General features: G+C 41.4%; 1 protein-coding gene across 4 annotated transcripts in view; it reads right to left on the bottom strand.

Moving 5' to 3' along the window:
- ect2 (epithelial cell transforming 2) overlaps positions 1–23,287 on the bottom strand; it is a 194,579-nt gene that overhangs the window by 126,501 nt on the left and 44,791 nt on the right. For all 4 annotated transcript variants that reach the window (XR_009795813.1, XM_061825546.1, XM_061825545.1 and 1 more), the window contains exons 7-11: positions 12,888–12,995; positions 12,545–12,618; positions 8,624–8,754; positions 4,712–4,824; positions 3,810–3,872 (exon numbers count right to left, since the gene is read on the bottom strand). Coding sequence is in view for 3 of the 4 variants with exons in the window: in XM_061825546.1 (XP_061681530.1) it covers positions 3,810–3,872; positions 4,712–4,824; positions 8,624–8,754; positions 12,545–12,618; positions 12,888–12,995 (489 nt within the window). In the remaining variant the exon portion in view is untranslated. The remainder of the gene's footprint in view (positions 1–3,809; positions 3,873–4,711; positions 4,825–8,623; positions 8,755–12,544; positions 12,619–12,887; positions 12,996–23,287) is intronic.

Here is a 23,287-nt window from a genome sequence, read left to right on the forward strand (position 1 = left end):
AAAGAAACAATGTAGATCCTTCTGACCTTTACTGTACTTTTCCACGAGCATCCTCAAGGCAAATAATGCTTCTGTGGTGCTTTGGCTAGGCATGAAACAATACTGTAGCTTACATATACTTATTTCTGTCCTGAGTCTCGACTCCACTATTCTTATGATAACTTCATTGTGCGGTTTTTAGGCATGAAACCATACTGTTGTTCGCAGATACTGACTTCTGACCTGAGTCTACCCTCCACTACTCTTTCCCATAATTTTATTGTCTGGCTCAACTTTATTTCTCTATAGTTGCCACAGCTCTGCAAGTCCCGTTTCTTCTTAAAAATGGGAACTCGCCTGCTTTGCCTCCATTCTTCAAGCATCGTCTTGCCCGCTAGTATTCTGTTAAATAAGTTGGTCAAAAACTCCACAGCCACCTCTCCAAATTGCTTCTTTACCTCCATAGGTATGTCATCAGGACCAACTGCCTTTCCATTTTCCATCCTTTGTAGTGCCTTTCAAATTTCCCCCTGACTCATCATTCCCACTTACTGGTCCTTCACACTTGCCTCTTTTACTCTTCGTTCTCTCTCATTTTCTTCATTCATAAACCTCTCAAAGTATTCTTTCCATCTATTGAGCACACTACTGGCACCAGTAAACACATTTCCATCTCTATCCTGAATCACCCTTATCTGCTGCACATCCTTCCCATCTCTAACCCTCTCTCTGGCCAACCTGTAGAGATCCTTTTTTCCCTCTTTCGTGTCCAACCTGGTGTACATGTCGTCATCTGCCTCTTGTTTAGCCTTTGCCACTTCTGCCTTTTCCCTACATCGCATCTCAATGTATTCCTTTCACCTCTCCTCAGTCCTCTCACTGTCCCACTTCTTCTTCGCTTATCTCTTTCCTTGTATGACCTTCTGTATTTTGGGGTTCCACCACCAGGTCTCCTTCTCCCCTTTCCTACCAGAAGACACACCAAGTACTCTCCTGCCTGTCTCTCTGATTACCTCGGCTGTCGTACTCCAGTCTTCCGGGAGCTTCTGCTGTCCATCGAGAGCCCGTCTCACCTCTTTCCGGAAGGTCGCACAACATTCTTCCTTTCTCAGCTTCCACCACATGGTTCTCTGCTCTACCTTTGTCTTCTTAATCTTCCTACCCACCACCAGAGTCATCCTACACACCACCATCCTATGCTGTCGAGCTACACTCTCCCCTACCACTACTTTACAGTCAGTAATCTCCTTCAGATTACATCGTCTGCAGAAAATATAATCCACCTGCGTGCTTCTACCTCCGCTCTTGTAGGTCACTATATGTTCCTCCCTTTTCTGGAAATCAGTGTTCACTACAGCCAACTCCATCCTTTTTGCAAAGTCCACCACATCTCTCCCTCAAAGGTCCGATGACACAAGACACTGTTCTCTCAATCTGTCTAATTTCAGCAACCCCAAAAATGGGGTCTTTCAAGTGTTCAATAATTTTGACCCCTCATCTATTTTTTCAAAAGTGTATCACAGACATGTTATAAAGATAAGGGGCACTGTCAGGTTTAAAAAGCCTGGCTATTAAAAAATGCGAACAGACAAGGCTTCAAGTTTTACTTGCTTCAAGGGGAGCGACCCTGCTTCCAACCAACTCCAACTCGTCTCCTTAACTTCTTTTTATTCACATAAATCAAATGATGAGTGTATGTGTGTGTATAACTGTTTGATTGATGACATCTGTTTTAAAGACAGTGAGTTCAAAGGTAGAACCTAGTTGATGTTGTGTAACCATCTAAAGTATGTACAAAATGAGAACATAAGAATTATTTTTTTTAACATTTCTCTCCAGTTTATCATTTTGGAAATACAAGTGGGGACATCAGGATGCTGTTGCATTTTCAGAAAGTTCATCATTTACACTTGAGCGTATAAAAGGCATCAGAAGTTTTCTTTTGGATGTAGCTGCATATAATCAGCGTCTACTTGTTGTAGACTTTTAAAGGCAGACGAACAGGTCTTTGAGGGTCAGAATTCTAGCTGATAGACAGGTGTTCAAATACTTTTTTGCAGCTGTTTCACACAAATCGTTACAAATTTATACATTTTGATTTCTGGACTTGTCTTTTTAGATTCTCTCTCTCAAAGTGGACGTGCACCTACGATGAAAATTTCAGACCCCTCCATGATTTCTTAATGGGAGAACTTGCAATATAGCAGGGTGTTCAAATACTTATTTCCTTCACTGTTTTTTTCCCACTAGAGAGGATCACGTCATCATTGGCAGAGTACTGGAAAGCAGTGATAGCAACGCAATGGGGATCTTGCTTCCTCTCCATTTCAGTACTATACCATCTCCATCCTTTTTGCAAAGTCCACCACCATCTGTCCCTCAAAGTTCCTTTCCTGGATTGGCTGAGCCTTTTCCATTCTGGTTATTCTGTGATCCATTCTGATGGTTGTCTTCCATTTTCTGCCATATGTCTGGATTTACTCTCCATTTCAGGGGATTAAGAGATCATTGTAGTTGAACAGCCTATCATTTTTTGTACCTCTTTATCAGGTTTCCCTTTTCCAATCAAACTTTTAATTAAAGCATGCTTATCCTCTGAACAATGCGTTAGCAACCCATTTTTTATCAGGATTTCAAGGAGAAATGCACACAGGTGCTCCAGGTGCTGGCTTCATCCTTTAATACGGGCCACCTGAGCCACACCTGTTTTTTCACAAAATTGATGACCTCACTGATTGAATGCCAGACTGCTATTTTTAACACACCCCTTTCAACAAATTGCCCTATTACACAGCCTTAAGAGTGTGTATATCAATAACGTTAGGTCTTGTCGGTTTTCTGAGAATCTACTGCACCTACTGGTCACTTGTTTGATATGTAGCAATAAAAAACAGACTTGAAATGTAGATTAATCTGGTTCGTCACATAAGGCTTATTTTTTAACACTACTGTACATAGAAGTGTGCATGTATCTAGCAGATGCAAGTATATGGATGAATAAGAACCAAGCTGTTAATCATGTTTACATTTGGAAAGATGAGCAATCCAATAAGTGCAAAGATCATTTACCTGTCATAATTATGAGAAATCCTAATTTCTAAAATGTCAGGCCAAAAAGACCAATTAGAATATCTTGATTTTTTTTTTTTTTACATTTCCAAACAAAATTACCATGCAAGACAGGATAAAAGACTAAGGCTGTAAGAATTCAATCGTAAAACAGGGGTGAAAGGTAATAAGGTCTTGAACTACTGAACTTTCTTCAGTTTTGATGTGCATATCCTTTAAAATAATTCAGAAAATCACAATCAAGATAGATGTGAAGAAAATTTAACATTCTTTCTTCTGGCATTTTGACCAGCCCTATCTAACAATATGTATATAATTCTATTGACATTGTTATTGACATTTGCTCATGAGACTGCAAGTAGAATGCTGGCAATTTATTCTTCAGAATCAAAATCAGAATCACCTTTATTGGCCAAATGTGTAAAAACACACGAGGAATTTTTCTCTGGCAGTCAGTGCTGCCCTGGTACGACATGTAGAACAAAGAACAAGGAAACATAGCAAAAAGAACAAAGAATAGGAGACATTTCTGCTTATATGAAGTATTCAGGATATGTCAGCAAGAAGTAAAATCTTCATTGAGAACAGATAAGAGATAAGTGTGTTCACGTCCCACATTGTGTTAAGCTTGCTCTTGTTCTTACTCCTACGTTCAATAATTACACGTTGTGTTAAACACAATTCACACTGTACATAAAATGTGCAGGTAAGGTTAATGCAAAAAACTAAAAAAATACATACAATGGAAACAGGAAATTTACCTTTACATAGCGGTACATGGACTCTCCAGCTCGAGCATCCATTTGGATGCTTCCCCAAAACCACTATGAAAGAAATGTGTGAACATGTGTTAATAATATAAAACAGGTCATTGGAGTGCTGAGTGAAAATAATGGACTATTAATATCAAGGTTTCCTTAATTTAAATCAATGGGGGGAGCGCCAGTCTGGCCTTAATCAGTACTGTAAATTAAAGGTTCTATTTTCCAAAACTGAGCTGTGTGCGCAGGAGCATAAATGGGAGCGCATCTTGATTTTCGTGCAAGCCTAGCTGGCCTATTTGCCAATTTCAAAGACTAGTCTTCGTCAAGATGAGTGTACTGATGGAACAAGATTGAGCCGTTTGATATCCGCCCAGAGCATCAGACAAAGTCAGTCTAAACTTCCACCTGCCAAGATGTCTAACTTTGGCAAAAGATAGCTGATTGGTCGTCCATGAGAAATTAAAATTTTAGGTGCAGGCCAACTGATGTGTGCACTCCAAATTCTCCAGTAACATTCCAATTGCTTTTCCGCACAGACGTCTAAGTCCAATACCGTCACTGTGCCTCATTTTGCGGGAATGAAGATGTTTAGATTCTTCATGAATAAAAGTCAGCTCTTCTCACTCTCACAACAGCCAAGCCAGACTCCTTTCAAATAAGCCATATGCATTTAGAAAATTACGAAAACCTGGTTGTAACGTTCCTCCATGCTGACTTAAACTGCCCATCACTCTGGATTTATTTAAGTCTTAAAAATAGAGTCCTGTTTTTAATAATATTTGTAGTATGCATTTATCTACAGACTACAAATATTGACACCATTCTGCCGTGCCAAACTCTCAAATATTCCAATGGTCTCTGAAACATCTAGTCAAATTCATCATCATCAAAAACTTTACCTCTTGCTTGACAACAAAGATGTTCAAAGAACAATACGGCAGCTCCTTCACTGAATTGTCATCCACCACCAAGTGTGTACAGCTTTCATTTCCAACATCCAGATATTGGCCACCTACATCCAAGAGAACAAACGACGACGTTACGCCAGTCTCGCAAATAGTTGCTGTTTTCATTTAGTTACATACCAAAGGACAGAAGATGCTAATTTAGCAATGTTAGCATAAGATACAGTGGTGTTCGCTGGAAATGGTCTGACTGAGGAAGATATTAATTTCAACATTCAACAAATTACAGTGGAACCACGGTTCACGAATACAGTAATACCACTCTACTTTGCGATTCAACTATTGCGAATTCACTGTATCGCGTTTCTTTTTCCACCCCTCCCCCACATAAAAGCCAAATCGGCTTACAGTAGGTACTATGTGATGATATAACACGGATTGACACAAGACACGTCCCCGACGCAAAATGTGGAATAATGAGGTGAAAAAGCTTTCTGAACGTGTTGCAGACATAAACGTAAAAGTTAGTGATTTCTTTCTAGAAACAATGGTGAATCATTTAAAACAAATATCTTACCTTTGTAATGCATTTTATTAGATAAAGGTTAAAAATGATTCATAAATTTTTGTATCCTGCATTTGTATAACGTTACATCCCAACTTCATTTGAATTTTGTGTTATAATATTACTGCTTTCAATTCTACTGTTTGGCCCTGAACAAAATTTAGCTCAGATATCTTCTTCTTTTCCTTTCGGCTTGTCCCGTTAGGGGTCGCCACAGCGTGTCATCTTTTGCCATCTTAGCCTATCTCCTGCATCTTCCTCTCTAACCCCAACTGCCCTCATGTCTTCCCTCACCACATCCATAAACCTTCTCTTTGGTCTTCCTCTCGCTCTTTTGCCTGGGAGCTCCATCCTCAGCATCCTTCTACCAATATACTCACTCTCTCGCCTCTGAACATGTCCAAACCATCGAAGTCTGCTCTCTCGAATCTTGTCTCCAAAACATCCAGCTTTGGCTGTCCCTCGAATGAGCTCATTTCTAATCCTATCCAACCTGGTCACTCCGAGCGAGAACCTCAACATCTTCATTTCTGCCACCTCCAGTTCAGCTTCCTGTTGTTTCTTCAGTGCCACCGTCTCTAATCCGTACATCATGGCCGGCCTCACCACTGTTTTGTAAACTTTGCCCTTCATCCTAGCAGAGACTCTTCTGTCACATAACACACCAGACACCTTTCGCCAGCTGTTCCAACCTGCTTGGACCCGTTTCTTCACTTCCTGACCACACTCTCCATTGCTCTGTATTGTTGACCCCAAGTATTTGAAGTCGTCCACCCTCGCTATCTCTTCTCCCTGTAGCCTCACTCTTCCCCCTCTACTTTTCTCATTCACGCACATATATTCTGTTTTACTTCTGCTAATCTTCATTCCTCTCCTTTCCAGTGCATGTCTCCATCTTTCCAATTGTTCCTCTGCATGCTCCCTGCTTTCACTGCATATGACATTATCATCTGTGAACATCATGGTCAAAGGGGATTCCAGTCTAACCTCATCTGTCAGCCTATCCATTACCACTGCAAACAGGAAGGGGCTCAGAGCTGATCCCTGATACAGTCCCACCTCCACCTTAAATTCCTCTGTCACACCTAAGGCACACCTCACCATTGTTCTGCTGCCATCATACATGTCCTGTACTATTTTAACATACTTCTCTGCCACACCAGACTTACGCATGCAGTACCACAGTTCCTCTCTTGGTACACTGTCATAGGCTTTCTCTAGATCCACAAAGACACAATGTAGCTCCTTCTGACCTTCTCTGTACTTTTCCACGAGCATCCTCAAGGCAAATAATGCATCTGTGGTACTCTTTCTAGGCATGAAACAATACTGTTGCTCGCAGATACTTACTTCTGTCCTGAGTCTAGCCTCCACTACTCTTTCCCATAACTTCATTGTGTGGCTCATCAACTTTATTCCTCTATAGTTCCCACAGCTCTGAACATCCCCTTTGTTCTTAAAAATGGGAACTAGAACACTTTTCCTCCATTCTTCAGGCATCTTTTCGCCCGCTAGTATTCTGTTGAATAAGTTGGTCAAAAACTCCACAGCCATCTCTCCAAATTGCTTCCATACCTCTACCGGTATGTCATCAGGACCAACTGTCTTCCCATTTTTCATCCTTTGTAATCCCTTTCTGACTTCCCCCTTAGTAATCATTTCCACTTCCTGGTCCTTCACTCTTGCCTCTTCAACTCTTCCTTCTCTCTCATTTTCTTCATTCATCAACTTCTCAAAGTATTCTTTCCATCTATTTAGCACACTACCGGCACCAGTCAACACATTTCCATCTCTATCCTTAATCACCCTAACCTTCTGCACATCCTTCCCATCTCTATCCCTCTGTCTGGCCAACCTGTAGAGATCCTTTTCTCCTTCTTTCGTGTCCAACCTGGTGTACATGTCTTCATATGCCTCTTGTTTAGCCTTTGCCACCTCTACCTTTGCCCTACGTCGCATCTCGATGTACTCCTTTCGCCTCTCCTCAGTATCCCACTTCTTCTTCGCTAATCTCTTTCCTTGTATGACTCCCTGTATTTTGGGGTTCCACCACCAAGTCTCCTTCTCCCCTTTCCTACCAGATGACACACCAAGTACTCTCCTGCCTGTCTCTCTGATCACCTTGGCTGTCGTCGTCCAGTCTTCCGGGAGCTTCGGTTGTCCATCGAGAGCCTGTCTCACCTCTTTCCGGAAGGCCGCACAACATTCTTCCTTTCTCAGCTTCCACCACATGGTTCTCTGCTCTACCTTTGTCTTCTTAATCTTCCTACCCACCACCAGAATCATCCTACATACTACCATCCTATGCTGTCGAGCTACACTCTCCCCTACCACTACTTTACAGTCAGTAACCTCCTTCAGATTACATCGTCTGCACAAAATATAATCTACCTGCGTGGTTCTACCTCCGCTCTTGTAGGTCACTATATGCTCCTCCCTCTTCTGGAAATAAGTGTTCACTACAGCCATCTCCATCCTTTTTGCAAAGTCCACCACCATCTGCCCTTCAAACTTCCTTTCCTGGATGCCGTACTTACCCATCACTTCTTCATCGCCCCTGTTTCCTTTACCAATATTCCATTACAATCTGCACCAATCACAACTCTCTCGCTGTCTGGGATGCTCAGAACTACTTCATCTAGTTCCTTCCAGAATTTCTCTTTCAACTCTAGGTCACATCCTACCTGTGGTGCATAGCCGCTAACCACATTGTACATAACACCCTCAATTTCAAATTTTAGTCTCATCACTCGATCTGATACTCTTTTCACCTCCAAGACATTCTTAGCCAGCTCTTCCTTTAAAATAACCCCTACTCCATTTCTCTTCCCATCTACTCCGTGGTAGAATAATTTAAACCCTGCTCCCAAACTTCTAGCCTTACTACCTTTCCACCTGCTCTCTTGGATGCACAGAATATCAACCTTTCTCCTAATCATCATGTCAACCAACTCCTGAGCTTTTCCTGTCATAGTCCCAACATTCAAAGTCCCTACACTCAGTTGTAGGCTCTGTGCATTCCTCTTTTTCTTCTGACGCTGGATCCGGTTTCCTCCTCTTCTTTGTCTTCGACCCACAGTAGCTGAATTTCCACCGACGCCCTGCAGGTTAGCAGTGCCGGGGGCGGGCGTTGTTAACCCGGGCCACGACCGATCCGGTATGGGATTCTTTAGATGAACGCTCATATTTGTTTGGCACAGTTTTTACGCCGGATGCCCTTCCTGACGCAACCCTCTGCATTTATCCGGGCTTGGGACCGGCCTACAGATTGCACTGGTTTGTGCCCCCCATAGGGCTGCATTCTAGCTCAGATATATTTCCCCCCCCCCAAGCTCACTGACCATGTTTAAGAGTCCTCTCTTCCATGTTTGTTCTCTCTTCTTCTGAAAACCCCCAAAAACTGAGGATGCAGTCTTGGAATGGAGGAACTTTGAATTCTGTTCGAAAATCCTCCTCTCCTGCGTGGAATGACCTGATGTTGTGGAAAGAGAGAGGAAAAGATGAGTAACAAAAATTCAATTCTTACCAATAAGGTTTGTCTTTCAAGGTCACCTTCCAACCCGTTTTATGCATTAACATCTGCGAAACTTTGATGTCATCTTATCAAGTTTACAGACTGTAATTTTGGTTCTGAATAATCAAAATATACCCTTTTTTAGCTATTCTCTGTCTTTTCTCATTGTTTTTGAGACGGTCAGATTTCTCATTTTCATAACGTAAATGAGCTTTGCTTTGATTTGATCACTCATCTTCGCCAATTAATATGGAAAACAGGATGGTTATGATTAATCCATTATCTAGCATCTGGCAGTGAAGAAGACTGGCCGTGGAAGCGAAGCATTCATAGAGACGTCAAATTTGTTGATTCAACATTCAGAAACTAGTCCCTTGCAAAAGTTTGATCGCAGGGTTTGTAAAACACACTGAGCGATACTCACTTCATTTGCACCACATTAATGTGCTCCTAAATGTTCTTCAGTGGGTCATCTGTGCACTGAAAGGCTGAAGCTTCTTTTTTCTAAACTGGAAGAATAATGAGTACAGACAGAGGACTTTTCTCCTTGTTGGACCCTGCATTGTGATTCTACCCCTCGAAGACAAGGCTTTTGGGCCAGCAAAGGCAGGTACGAATTATTTTTTTTAAATATACAGCTTCAGAAACGTCCCTCTGTATGGTGCTTATCGTCAGAACGTGGAGAAAGCTTCCAAGATGGTGGGAGCACGTTTCGAACATGGATGACAAAGGCCATTTTAGGAAGAGGACACCTGCGCGTACTTCTTAAAGGACCATGTTTACGATCATCATTTTGCAATGCTGAAGGTGAGTGAACTTCTCCTTCACTGTGTGTGTGCGTGCATGTGTGCAAGCGTGCGTGCGCATCTACGCTGGGTTTCCCGACCACGGTCAGGCGACGATTGGGGGAAAAATGAACAAAGGTTTGATAATTAAAGATGAAAGTAAAGGTGTGTACTGTCGTAATCTCCGTTTCAAATATGTAAAGTATACTGTATAAATATTTTAATCTATCATTCTGTTACCCAGACCGTAATTTCTTGAGTATAATGCGTCCTGAAGTATAATGCGCACTCCCAAAGTTGACCTAAAAAAATCTGGAAAACCCTTCTACCACTGTACAATGCGCACCACCAATTTGCGGGTACCATATGCTCAGAATATTAGGAATCATCTGTATTTATATTTTGTTACATTCATACTTTTAGTTTTTCAAAAAAACTGTCTGTACAACAATCATTAATAATAATCATTATGCATGTGCTGATGTAGCGGTATTATATTCTCAGGACAGGCCACAGGACACTTGTCCTGGTTCTTGTAATTGTCAGAACAGAATGCCTCAACCAACTAAAATGATTGTTGAATGATGGCACAATGCACAAAGCAATAATATAGTTGATATATTTATAGTCTGGAAAATATAAAATATTTAACACTGTTTATTAAATATTTGTACATAAAATGTTTCTGCATAGAGCACTTTATCCACCACATTACACATCCTTGACCAAGCCTTCAAAAGGAGCATCTGAGCATCTCCAATCCAAAAAAGATCCATACAGTTACCTTTGGTGCATCGCTGTGGAAGTCATGATGATGACTTGAAAGATTTTTTTTTAATCCCAAAAGTTTTTCCCCCTATGTTCGGCTCCAATGTGGAGCATTTTTCACCAAGGCGTCAGGCAGCTATCAAAACAACGTGAGCTCAAATATGCAGAAATGAGCGTCATGGTTACATTTTTAAAAATAGCAAGTATTTCAATTGCGTGCACTCTCCCATTTTTTTTAATGTCCCCATGACGCTCGTATTACGTAGCTTGAGCTCACGTTATACATTTTAATACCAACCTGAAGCCATTGAGGCGAGCTATCGTTGTTTCGGACTGCGGCAGGACTTCCGGGTTGGTGGCAGTCACATTTGAAAAATGTACGGGTGTGGTCAGTCATGCTCGCAGATAGAGTTGCGGGTGCGATTAGGGATGTAAATCTCAAGAACTTAAAATAATTAATTAACTGGATTATTATAACATAACTGTAAATTAAGAATAAAATAACTAAAAAACAAAAAAAAATTCAAATTCAGAAATGTTAATTTCCTATTTCAACTGATATTAGTAGAAGATATAAAACGGAATTTAAAATTTTTCATCAATAAAAATTCTTGATCTGACAAACTTTATCTGAAGAAAACTTAAATGCACTGGCCTATCAAGGAATGAACACGAACATTGTAACACACATTCCTGTTGGCAATAGTGTATTGTTATAATCTAGCGTAATTTACGGCGGTATCTATTGTCAATCCATTGATGAAAGCTAGTAGTAGATGTTTTATACTTCAAGATAACGCGTGCCACGGGGAAAATGATCGTTAGAAAATAATCTCATACGTATTATAGTTAACGGGGCAGTGGGGGGGGGTGCACGCATGCTACGCCGTGACTGCCTTAAATAGGAGGTCGGCTTGCGAGAAAACGCTTTTATGTGCGTGCACGCGACGTATTGGCCACACCTGAATCAAGTGACGAGGTGGATGAGAGTCAAACGTCTTTTTTTTTTGGGGCACACTATCACACAACCAACCAAAATGGCCTCGGGATTGACGCATTGAGCATGCCTGGTTTAATTCAATTTCCTTTGACCTGGCTCATTATGTTGATGACTTTCAACGTAAATGTGCTCGCAGTACGTGAAGCAACTCGAACATGTGCTCTTGGCATCACTTCCAGACATGCTCAGTAGGGTTAACCTACATCACCTGTTTCCGGGTAAAGAGTGATTGTTTAGGATTGTCTAGTTAACAACGTTAATAAAATTAACACGCAAATTAATGTCAAGACCACACAAAATAAGCAACGTCTTTCAATATCTATTTTTTCTTCTCGTAACAAATTTTATGCATGTGATTTTTCGTGCTCGGCTGTTTGATTTGTGAGCGCGACGGTCACATGTGAGTGACTGCGGCGGCATCATCGGCACGAGTGATGAAACATTTCTGTTAAAAGCAGTTGCACAACTAGCCGTTGTAGTCGACATTTTTTGTCTTAGTTTAAACAAACTCATGGGCAGTCATTTCTGATCTTAGGTGCAGTCGCAACAAGCATGCTATGCTAACAATGGAAAGCTCACTGAGGAGGTCATAGAGTTCAGGTTGGGGCGCACATTACCGTAATATATATATATTTAAATGTGTAACATAAGACATCGAATATAATATCAAAATAAATATGTATAAATTTTTAACCACTATGTACCTGTATATAACGAGTCAGTATCATTGTATTTTTCATTTTTCATCCATATATAAATATAATGCGCTCTATTAACTTTTTGAAAATATAGTTTGAAAATTGTGCGCATTATTTTCGAGAAATTACAGTACATTAAAAATCCCAGGATGTGGGGTGGGATTCTACTTCACGGTTTTTCACATTTCGCAGGGGTTTCTGATCTCTAATAACTGCGAATAAACAAGGGACGAGTGTAGTCTTAAAATGATTTCAACCAAAAGGTGATTACTCTGGTTTGTTGTGTTAACTAATAACTTGGTCACACCTGTATGTTTAGAGGAGTCAAGTTCCCCTTCCAAATAGTGGCAATTTCTGCACTCAATCTTTCACAGGTTTTTGTTTTACCACTTGCAAAACAATATATTGGGGGCGGGGCAAGTCCGAATTTATCACTTTTATCTTACAAATATCACAAATAATTTTGAAAACTGAAAAAGTAAGAATTGTGGACTTACTCGTCATTCCTTCTCTCCCAAGCTTTGTATATCCATGATGGAGTAAGGATGGGCGTCCCCATACACACTGCCAACTAAAGCAAATCATCATACAATATTGAACAGTTTCGCTGCGTCATTTTTTTCATCTCAATATTTTCAGTTTATTTTTTTTTTAATCAAATTGATTCAAATATTCTTTCAATAATCAAAAAACTAAATAAAAGCATTCCGAAATTGCACACCAAACTATCAACTGGGATACAATAATGTACTCTACGTGCAAAAGAGATCATCAATACTGAATGGACAACGTTTAGACTGTTAAAGTTTTTCCAAGAGGAGTCAACAAACGTTAACAAACCTTGTATTTCTCTCCATGAGTGGAATGGGCTATGAGGTGTGTAACCTTGGTGCTGAAGTCTTTCCGAATGATCCCCCCCATGTGATGAACCAGACTGACCAAGTTTTTCTACAACGACAAACACACCAAGTTAACAGAGATGTGGAATAGTCTCCAAAATACAAAAAATACATAAAGTTATAATGGTATGAACACTTACAATTCCACTTGGAAACTGTTGGGTGTAAGGGACTTGAGATTTCATTTTTTATCAACACATTTTAATTGGAAAAAAAAGGGAAACAAATGCCATTATATCAAACAATCCATACTGATGCATCAAAACGTTACAGAGTAACATATTTCAGACTGATTTTGACTGTTCAAATACTGTACGTATGTGTGATTGTGACACCTGATACTTCTAACTAAATATTGGGGTCATACTGCAATTTATCATGTATAATGTGTCCTGATCACAGCAAACAGAAAAGCATAACTAGCACATGATAAAACAAAAATGAGTCGCGAAAAAAGTGACACAAAATATGCACTTTAAACAATATTTGCCTCCTCCCGGCATGCTTTGTGGTTTCCTCCTGGATATTTTTGCTCCTATCGGAACACAGAGTGCACGGCACTTTGCTGGGAACGTCCACTTTTTGTATGTGTTCGGTTAGAAATGTTGATACAATTTTCGGTCCTATCTGCACGGTTACACTTTTTTCAAGCCATGCCCGTCTGAAACAGTTTTTGATCCCAGCATCCTTGTCAATTGCCCTTGCTCGATCCTCATCCTCTTTTTCTAACACTTTCGCCATCGTAAAACTTTGAACACACCGTCGCTCATTTCGCGCTAAGTCCCACGTGCCATTACTTGGATAACAAGTTCCACTGCGATTTCTGAGAACCGAGAACACATGTACATGGCAATGGTGAAACTCGATTAACCACTAACACGATTGGATCGTTATACTGTATAACTCTGTTGTCCAATCGAGTAATCTGCCGCAAACAACCTTTAATGTTTATGTCGCAAAATGCAAATATTTAAGTACAGAGCAAGTTAGAACAGCATATGATAGTTGTGCTTGTGCTAGCACTATGCTGAACTTGCAGCTCAGAGCCCAGCACCGAGAGGCAGGCGCACGATACCCTAACCCCCCCTGAAATTTTCTCAACAGCTTTGCGCTTATCTCGAGAATGGTCATTTTGGTTTCAAAAAGTCGGAAATCCGCCGATTGGCGGAAAATTCTCATCCCTGTAAATACGGTTAACTTGCATTTCCTGTTTCCAGGTGAATACCGGTTGTTTTGGAGCAGGCTTGTTTAGTTAACGTTTATGAAATAAACACGTAAATTAATGTCAAGACCACACAAAATAAGCGACGTCTTGAGAGAATGCGAGGGGAGGGGCGTTACTGTTACTAGCGTTAGTGTCTCAACATGGCTACGCTCATGAAAGCAAAACAACAAACTCAAACGCATGTTCGTTAAATGTTGTCAACTAATATCCAGATTAATTTAAGGCAATTTTTCCTCAGTTTTCCGCAGCAATTTTCATGAAAGTTTAAAAATCCGGAATTCCGGGAAAATCCAGAGGACTTTCATCACTGAATCAGAAGGAATTTCAACTCCCACCTCCGAAATAACTTTGCTCATGTTCCGGGGGAGGCAGGGGACATTGAGTCCAAAGGTACGATGTTTCGCACCTCCATTGCTGAGGTGGCCAACCGGAGCTGTAGCCATAAGGTGGTCAGTGCATGTTGTGGCATCAACCTCTGGACACGTTGTGGACACCAACAGTGAGGGATATCATAAAGCTGAAGTAAGAGTCCTATCGGGCATTTATGGCTTGTGCGACTCCCAAGACAGTTGACTGATACCAGCTGGCCAAGGGGAATGCGGCTTCGGTGGTCGCTGAGGCAAAAACCTTAGTGTGGGAGGAGTTCGGTGTGGCCATGGAGACCCACTTCAAAAAGGCTGAGGAAATTTTGGTCCACTGTCCGGCATCCCAAGAGGGGGAAACAGCACACAGTCAACACTGTGTATTGTGAGGTTGGGTCACTGCTGACCTCAACTCAGGACATTGTGAGTCAGTAGGAAAAATACTTTAAAGACCTCAATTCCACCGACACGCCCTCACAGGAGGAAGCAGAGTCTGGGTTTTCTGAGGCGGGCTCTTCTATTTCATGGGTTGAAGTCACCAAGGTGGTTAAAAAGCTCCTTGTGGGTGGATGAGATTCTCCTGGAGTTCCTAAATGCTCGAGATGTATTGGGGCTGTCCTGGTTGACACGACTCTACAATATCACATGGACATTAAGGACAGTTACACTGCATTGGCAGACTGGGGTGGAGGTCCCCTTTTTAAGTTAGTTTTAACTCAAAAAAGAGAAAATTTTGTCCAGTTTCACCACTATTTCTTCTATTATTCACATTCCCCAACATTCATTAAAGCAACAGCACCTTATTTATTTATTTATTTACTTTTACCATGATCGAGCGTAATGTCTCTCTCTCTCTCTCTCTTTGCTCTACGATGCCCAGACTGTGTTGATAACTAAAGCGCTTGGTGGTGGACGGTGTTTGTAATGGGTACACCATTGGTCTAAACATAAAAGACTGGATCGCTCATTGGCCACCAAAATTCAGCCCTATGGGGGCACAAACCAGTGCAATCTGTAGGCCGGTCCCAAGCCCAGATAAATGCAGAGGGTTGCGTCAGGAAGGGCATCCGGCGTAAAACCTGTGCCAAACAAATATGTGCGTTCATCTAAAGAATCCCATACCGGATCAGTCGTGGCCCGGGTTAACAACACCCGCCCCCGGACTGCTAACCTGCAGGGCGTCGGTGGAAATTCAGCTACTGTGGGTCGAAGACAAAGAAGAGGAGGAAACCGGATCCAGCGTCAGAAGAAAAAGAGGAATGCACGGAGCCAACAACTGAGTGTAGGGACTTTGAATGTTGGGACTATGACAGGAAAAGCTCAGGAGTTGGTTGACATGATGATTAGGAGAAAGGTTGATATTCTGTGCATCCAAGAGAGCAGGTGGAAAGGTACTAAGGCTAGAAGTTTGGGAGCAGGGTTTAAATTATTCTACCACGGAATAGATGGGAAGAGAAATGGAGAGGGGTTATTTTAAAGGAAGAGCTGGCTAAGAATGTCTTGGAGGTGAAAAGAGTATCAGATCGAGTGATGAGACTAAAATTTGAAATTGAGGGTGTTATGTATAATGTGGTTAGCGGCTATGCCCCACAGGTAGGATGTGACCTAGAGTTGAAAGAGAAATTCTGGAAGGAACTAGATTAAGTAGTTCTGAGCATCCCAGACAGCGAGAGAGTTGTGATTGGTGCAGATTGTAATGGACATATTGGTAAAGGAAACAGGGGCGATGAAGAAGTGATGGGTAAGTACAGCATCCAGAAAAGGAACTTTGAGGGACAGATGGTGGTGGACTTTGCAAAAAGGATGGAGATGGCTATAGTGAACACTTATTTCCAGAAGAGGGAGGAACATATAGTGACCTACAAGTGCGGAGGTAGAACCATGCAGGTAGATTAAATTTTGTGCAGACGATGTAATCTGAAGGAGGTTACTGACTGTAAAGTAGTGGTAGGGGGGAGTGTAGCTCGACAGCATAGGATGGTAGTATGTAGGATGACTCTGGTGGTGGGTAGGAAGATTAAGAAGACTAAGGTAGAGCAGAGAACCATGTGGTGGAAGGTGAGAAAGGAAGAATGTTGTGCGGCCTTCCTGAAAGAGGTGAGACAGGCTCTCGATGGACAACCGAAGCTCCCGGAAGACTGGACGACGACAGCCAAGGTGATCAGAGAGACAGGCAGGAGAGTACTTGGTGTGTCTTCTGGTAGGAAAGGGGAGAAGGAGACTTGGTGGTGGAACCCCAAAATACAGGGAGTCATACAAGGAAAGAGATTAGCGAAGAAGTGCGATACTGAGAGGATTGAGGAGAGGCGAAAGGAGTACATCGAGATGCGACGTAGGGCAAAGGTAGAGGTGGCAAAGGCTAAACAAGAGGCATATGAAAACATGTACACCAGGTTGGACACGAAAGAAGGAGAAAAGGATCTCTTCAGGTTGGCCAGACAGAGGGATAGAGATGGGAAGGATGAGCAGCAGGTTAGGGTGATTAAGGATAGAGATGGAAATGTGTTGACTGGTGCCAGTAGTGTGCTAAATAGATGGAAAGAATACTTTGAGAAGTTGATGAATGAAGAAAATGAGAGAGAAGGGAGAGTTGAAGAGGCAAGAGTGAAGGACCAGGAAGTGGAAATGATTACTCAGGGAAGTCAGAAAGGCACTACAAAGGATGAAAAATGGAAAGGCAGTTGGTCCTGATGACATACCGGTCGAGGTATGGAAGCAATTTGGAGAGATGGCTGTGGACTTTTTGACCAACTTATTCAACAGAATACTAGCGCCGAAAAGATGCCTGAAGAATGGAGGAAAAGTGTTCTAGTCCCCATTTTTAAGAACAACAGGGATGTTCAGAGCTGTGGTTACTATAGCGGAATAAAGTTAATGAGCCACACAATGAAGTTATGGGAAAAAGTAGTGGAGGCTAGACTCAGGACAGAAGTATCTGCGAGCAACAGTATGGTTTCATGCCAAGAAAGAGTACCACAGATGCATTATTTGCCTTGAGGATGCTCGTAGAAAAGTACAGAGAAGGTCAGAAGGAGCTACATCGTGTCTTTGTGGATCTAGAGAAAGCCTATGACAGAGTACCAAGAGAGGAACTGTGGTACTGCATGCGTAAGTCTGGTGTGGCAGAGAAGTATGTTAAAATAGTACAGGACATGTATGGTGGCAGCAGAACAATGGTGAGGTGTGCCTTAGGTGTGACAGAGGAATTTAAGGTGGAGGTGGGACTGCATCAGGGATCAGCTCTGAGCCCCTTCCTGTTTGCAGTGGTAATGGATAGGCTGACAGATGAGGTTAGACTGGAATCCCCTTGGACCATGATGTTCGCAGATGATATTGTGATATGCAGTGAAAGCAGGGAGCATGCAGAGGAACAATTAGAAAGATGGAGACATGCACTGGAAAGGAAAGGATTGAAGATTAGCCGAAGTAAAACAGAAAATATGTGCGTGAATGAGAAAAGTGGAGGGGGAAGAGTGAGGCTACAGGGAGAAGAGATAGCGAGGGTGGACGACTTCAAATATTTAGGGTCAACAATCCAGAGCAATGGTGAGTGTGGTAAGGAAGTGATGCGCAAAGTTGCAGAAGTCTCACTCGACATCCCAGTGGCAGCCATATTGCCTACATTGTCATTTGCAGATGTCACACTGGAAAAGTCGCGATTGACACGCTGTGCCACCTATGGCAAATGAACAAGAGATTTTTTGATTTTTCCGACGCCCCTTCTGAGACTGAACCTCTTTTATGAAGAAGAAAACATCTCAGAAGCATATCACCTTATGGTTTTGAGCCATATTAGACGATATGTGGATGACTTCTAATTGACAACAGACTCCCCTAGAGACTGACAAGGACAACAAGGAACACGATCAAATATTCAAAATGACTTGTGTATGTAGTGTACTCAGATGTACCCTTGCAGAGCAATGTAACGACTTCAGGGGTGCGCAGACACCAGTGGCCGGTGGGGGGAAGAGCTCCTTTCTCCTCCCCGCCAGCGGTGTGACAGCACTGGCCAGCCAGCCTACCGGTACGACCCACCTGCGTGTCAGGTGAAATGGTTGGTACTTGCGGCAACCGGCGATATGACGCGGATCTTTTGTTACGTTCTAAGAGACCGATTACATCGTCGGATGACGCTGGAGCTTTTTCTTCATACTGCAGCTATCAGAAAAATACACAGACACTACCAATATAACGCGGATATTTTGTTCTGTTATGAGAGGAGGATTACATTGTCAGACACCGCTGGAGCTTTTTATTGACACTGGTGTTATCAGAAAAACACACAGACACTACCGATATAAAACGGATCTTTTTTTTATGTTCTGAGAGAAGGATTACGTTGTAAGACGCAGATGGAGCTTTTCATTCATCCTGCTGCTTTTGGAGAGGTTGTGACAGTTTGGTGACGAAACGTCTAGTTAGCTTGTGTTACAAGCTACTAAACTGTCTGTATTTCTGTTTTATTGTGTTGTATTATATTGTGTGTGTGATTAAATTGTCTTAAACGCAATAAAAGTGCTTTGTTACATGTTGCCGGTTCTAGCAAGGAGATTTATTCTAAATTCACGTGTAACATCAGATAAACAGTGAGACAAATTAGTCCCCCACAACTTTTTTTTTTTTTTTTTTTAAATAACTCTATACACACCTACTTGTAATTTAGAACCAACAAAGTTCTCATACATTGGACCTGTGCAATTCATTTTTCACTCCAAACCGGGTGTTTTGTAAAAGTGTCAATAGTGAATCCATCCTCCCAAGTATTCGAGCAAAATCCAGCAATACGACGGAGGTGGCATTTTGGCTAACACGATGAAAAAAACAAGTAATTTTTCTCCGGTACAATATATACCAATATATATAATATACAAACACTCAACCCCGCGACTGCAAAAAAAAGTCACTTCCAGGTTCTTTTCCAACACAAATGCCTCGAGAGGATTTTCATGGTGGGAGATGCAGAAATCCATATACGACAACATCCTGACATGTGGTGAAAAAAAAAAAAAATGGGTCGATTCCGGTTGACATTTCTTTATTAAAAAACATACTAAAAATGATGCTTTACGTAACAGTTGACCTTCAAAGGAAGACTCTCCCCAATACTCATATGTACAATAAACCCTCCAAGCTGAAGTAATATTATTACATATATTTTGGACATTAATTGAAAAAAAAAAAATGAAAATGAACATTTTTTAAATCCAAGAAAAATCTGGATATGTGCCAGCTTTCACAGCCAGATCCGGAAGAAACATATTTGAACCCACCCCTGACGTCACCAGTGCTTAGCATTACAGACTATTCATTCTAGCTACAGTAAAGAAAAGCAGGGTGTTCAAATACTTATTTTCTCTCTATTCTTCAATCAAAGTATTTGAACACCCTGCTATATTGCATGTTCTCCCACAAATCATGGAAGGGTCTGAAATTTTAATCGTAGGTGCGTCTCCACTATGAGAAAGATAATCTAAAGAAAATCCTGAAATCAAACTATGATTCTTTAACTATTTATTGGTGTGATACAGCTGCAAATAAGTATTTGAACATCTGACAAAAAAAGTTAATATTTGCTACAGTAGCCTTTGTTTGCAATTACAGAGGTCAAATGTTTCCTGTAGTTGTTCACTAGGTTTGTACACACTGCAGGAGTGACTATGGCCCACTCCTCCACATAGATCTTCTCTAGATCAGACCGGTTTTTGGAATGTCGATGAGAAACACAGAGTTTCAGCTCCCTCCAAAGATTTTCTATTGTGTTTAGGTGTGGAGACTGGCTAGGCCACACAAGAACCTTGATATGCTTCTTACGGAGCCACTTCTTGGTTTTCCTGGCTGTGTGCTTCGGGTCACTGTTATGTTGAAAGTCGTTGAAACACCCAGCCACGACCCATCTTCAATGCTCTGACTGAGGGAAAGAGGTTGTTCCTCAAAATCTCACAATAAATGGCCACGGCCATCCTCTCCTTAATACAGTGCAGTCGTCCTGTCCCATGTGCAGAAAAACACTTGAATGATGCTACCACTCCCATGCTTCACAGTAGGGATGGTGTTCGTGGGATGGAACTCATCATTCGTCTTCCTCCAAACACGGTTAGTGGAATTATGACCAAAAAGTTCCATTTTGGTCTCATCTGACCACAAAACTTTCTCCCATGACTCCTCTGTATCACCCAAATGGTCTTTGGCAAACTTAAAATGGGCCTTGACAGGTGCTGGTTTAAGCAGGGGAACCTTCCATGATATGCATGATTTCAAACCATGACGTCTTAGTGGATTACCAAAAGACAACTTAGAAACGGTGGTTGCAGCTCTTTTCAGGTCATTGACCAAGTCCTATCGTGTAGTCCGGGGATGATTCCTCACCTTTGTAAGGATCATTGAGACCCCACAAGGTGATATCTTGCATGGAGCTCCACTCTGATTGAGATTGACCGTCATGTGTAGCTTCTCCCATTTTCCAACGATTGCTCCAACAGTGGACCTTTTTTCACCAAGCAGCTTGGCAATTTCTCTGTAGCCCTTTCCAGCCGTGTGGAGTTGTACAATTCTGTCTCTTGTGTCTTTGGACAGCTCTTTGATCTTGGCCATTTTACAAGTTTGAGTCTTACTGATTGTATGGTGTGGACAGGTGTCTTTATGCAGCAAATGACATCACACAAGTGCATCTGATTCAGAATAATACATGGAGTGAGGGTGGACTTGTAAAGGTGGAATAACAGGTCAAATAATTATTTGTATTTTATATATTAGCTGTGTCACACAGCGTTTAAAAAAATCATACGTTTAAAAAAAAAATCATTGTGATTTCTGGATTTTTCTTTTTGGATTATCTGTCTCACAGTGGACATGCTCCTACAATGAAAATTTCAGCCCCCTCTATGATTTCTAAGTAGGAGAAATTGCAATATAGCAGGCCGTTCAACTACTTATTTTCTTCACTGTATATGGACAGACTAGTCTAATGTTAGAACTCAGATCAAGTTAAAGTAAATCACAATCTCATATTTATTATACCTGTGTTATATTCCAGAAACGTTTCCGTGTAACTGAATTTCCTTTGACATGGCTCATGATGTTGATGACCTTTCGACATAAATGTGCTCGCAGTACGTGAAGCAGCTCGGAACATGCTCAATACGGTTAACTTGCATTTCCTGTTTCCGGGTAAATAATGATTGTTTCGGATCAGGCTTCTTTTATTACCAACGTTTATGAAACAAACACGTAAATTAATGTCAAAACCGATGTTCCCTTTAATTTTTTACGTGTCTGAGCAAACACACTAAGCCCGTGAGGGGCCCCCTTTGACCACTGTGAGCAACATCAGACGTAAGCACTGTGGTCAGATCAGTGTAATCCATTGAAGTTAAATGGCTCATTCAAAGATTCAAATTACAGCATTTACATTCCCATCGGAATCTTTAAGAACAATTGTGTGTTTTTGCAAATTTACAATGAAAATGTCAACAAACAAAAAAAACACACTGCAAACTCAAGCAAGCCAACTATGAACTATAAATTTGAAAGGTCGTTTGCAAATTTATTTCACTTTTTTTAACCCACAATGATATCCCTGTATGTTTTTCTTGGTGTAAAACTATATTATTGCTTGCAGAATATCTTTAGTGATGCATGTTGAAAGATGAATGATGCTCTCAAATAGTTTTAAGGTTAATGTTGTGTTGCCTCCTATATTTAAAATACAAAATTAGCCATGTATGCACTGCACTGTCTGTGTTTTCATCCTCGATCAAGCTGTGCCAAGTGAACTTTGGAACTCATCATTCATCTTCATCATGTTTAGCTTTTTCCATTTTCTAATGATTGCTCCAACAATGGACCTTTTTTCACCAAGCTGCTTGGCAATTTCTCCGTAGCTCTTCCCAGCCGTGTGGAGTTGTACAATTTTGTCTCTGGTGTCTTTGGACAGCTCTTTGGTCTTGGCCATGTTACAAGTTTCAGTCTTACTGATTGTATGTGGTGGACAAGTGTCTTTACACAGCTAACGACCTCATACAGGTGCATCTGATTCAGGATAATCCATGGAGTGGAGGTGGACTTTTAAAGGCGGACTAACAGGTCTTTGAGGGTCAGAATTGTAGCTGATAGACAGGTGTTCAAATACACATTTTCAGCACTATTACACAAATAAATTGTTAAAAAAAATCCCCTCCATGATTTCTAAGTTGGAGAGCTTGGAATAGAGCAGGGTGTTCAAATACTTATTTTCTTCACTGTCAGCCAAGATGCCGACGTGTTGTGCACCAAACTGCAACAGAAAAAAAGTACCCAAATTTGTCCTCCTTTAACATCTCGTGGGGTAAACCTGACAGGATAAAGCTGTGGGTGTCGACAGTTGAGGCTCGTTCATCAGCCAGGGAAATTTGCACGCATCTAACTATTACTGGTTATTGGTCTCTCGTGTTGGTACTGTATTAGGAACAACATACTTTATGATGTGGCATGGTGGAGCAGCTGTAAAGCGTTGGCCTCGTAATTATGAGGATCCAGGTTCAGTCCCAGACCTCCCTGTGTGGAGTTTTCATGTTCTCCCCGTGTGTGCGTGGGTGTAACCTGCCTCCTGCCCATTGACAGCTTGGATAGGCTGCAGCATTCCCGTAACCCTTGTGCGGCTGAGCGGCTAAGAAAATGGATGGATGGATATATACGTGTAATCACTTTAGGGAAGTCCCAATTTTTTACATTTTATATTCCAGATATAAATTATAGTCCTAGGCCATCCTCAGA

Source organism: Syngnathoides biaculeatus, chromosome 7, assembly GCF_019802595.1.
Source record: "Syngnathoides biaculeatus isolate LvHL_M chromosome 7, ASM1980259v1, whole genome shotgun sequence".
NCBI classification, from domain to species: Eukaryota; Metazoa; Chordata; class Actinopteri; order Syngnathiformes; family Syngnathidae; genus Syngnathoides; species Syngnathoides biaculeatus.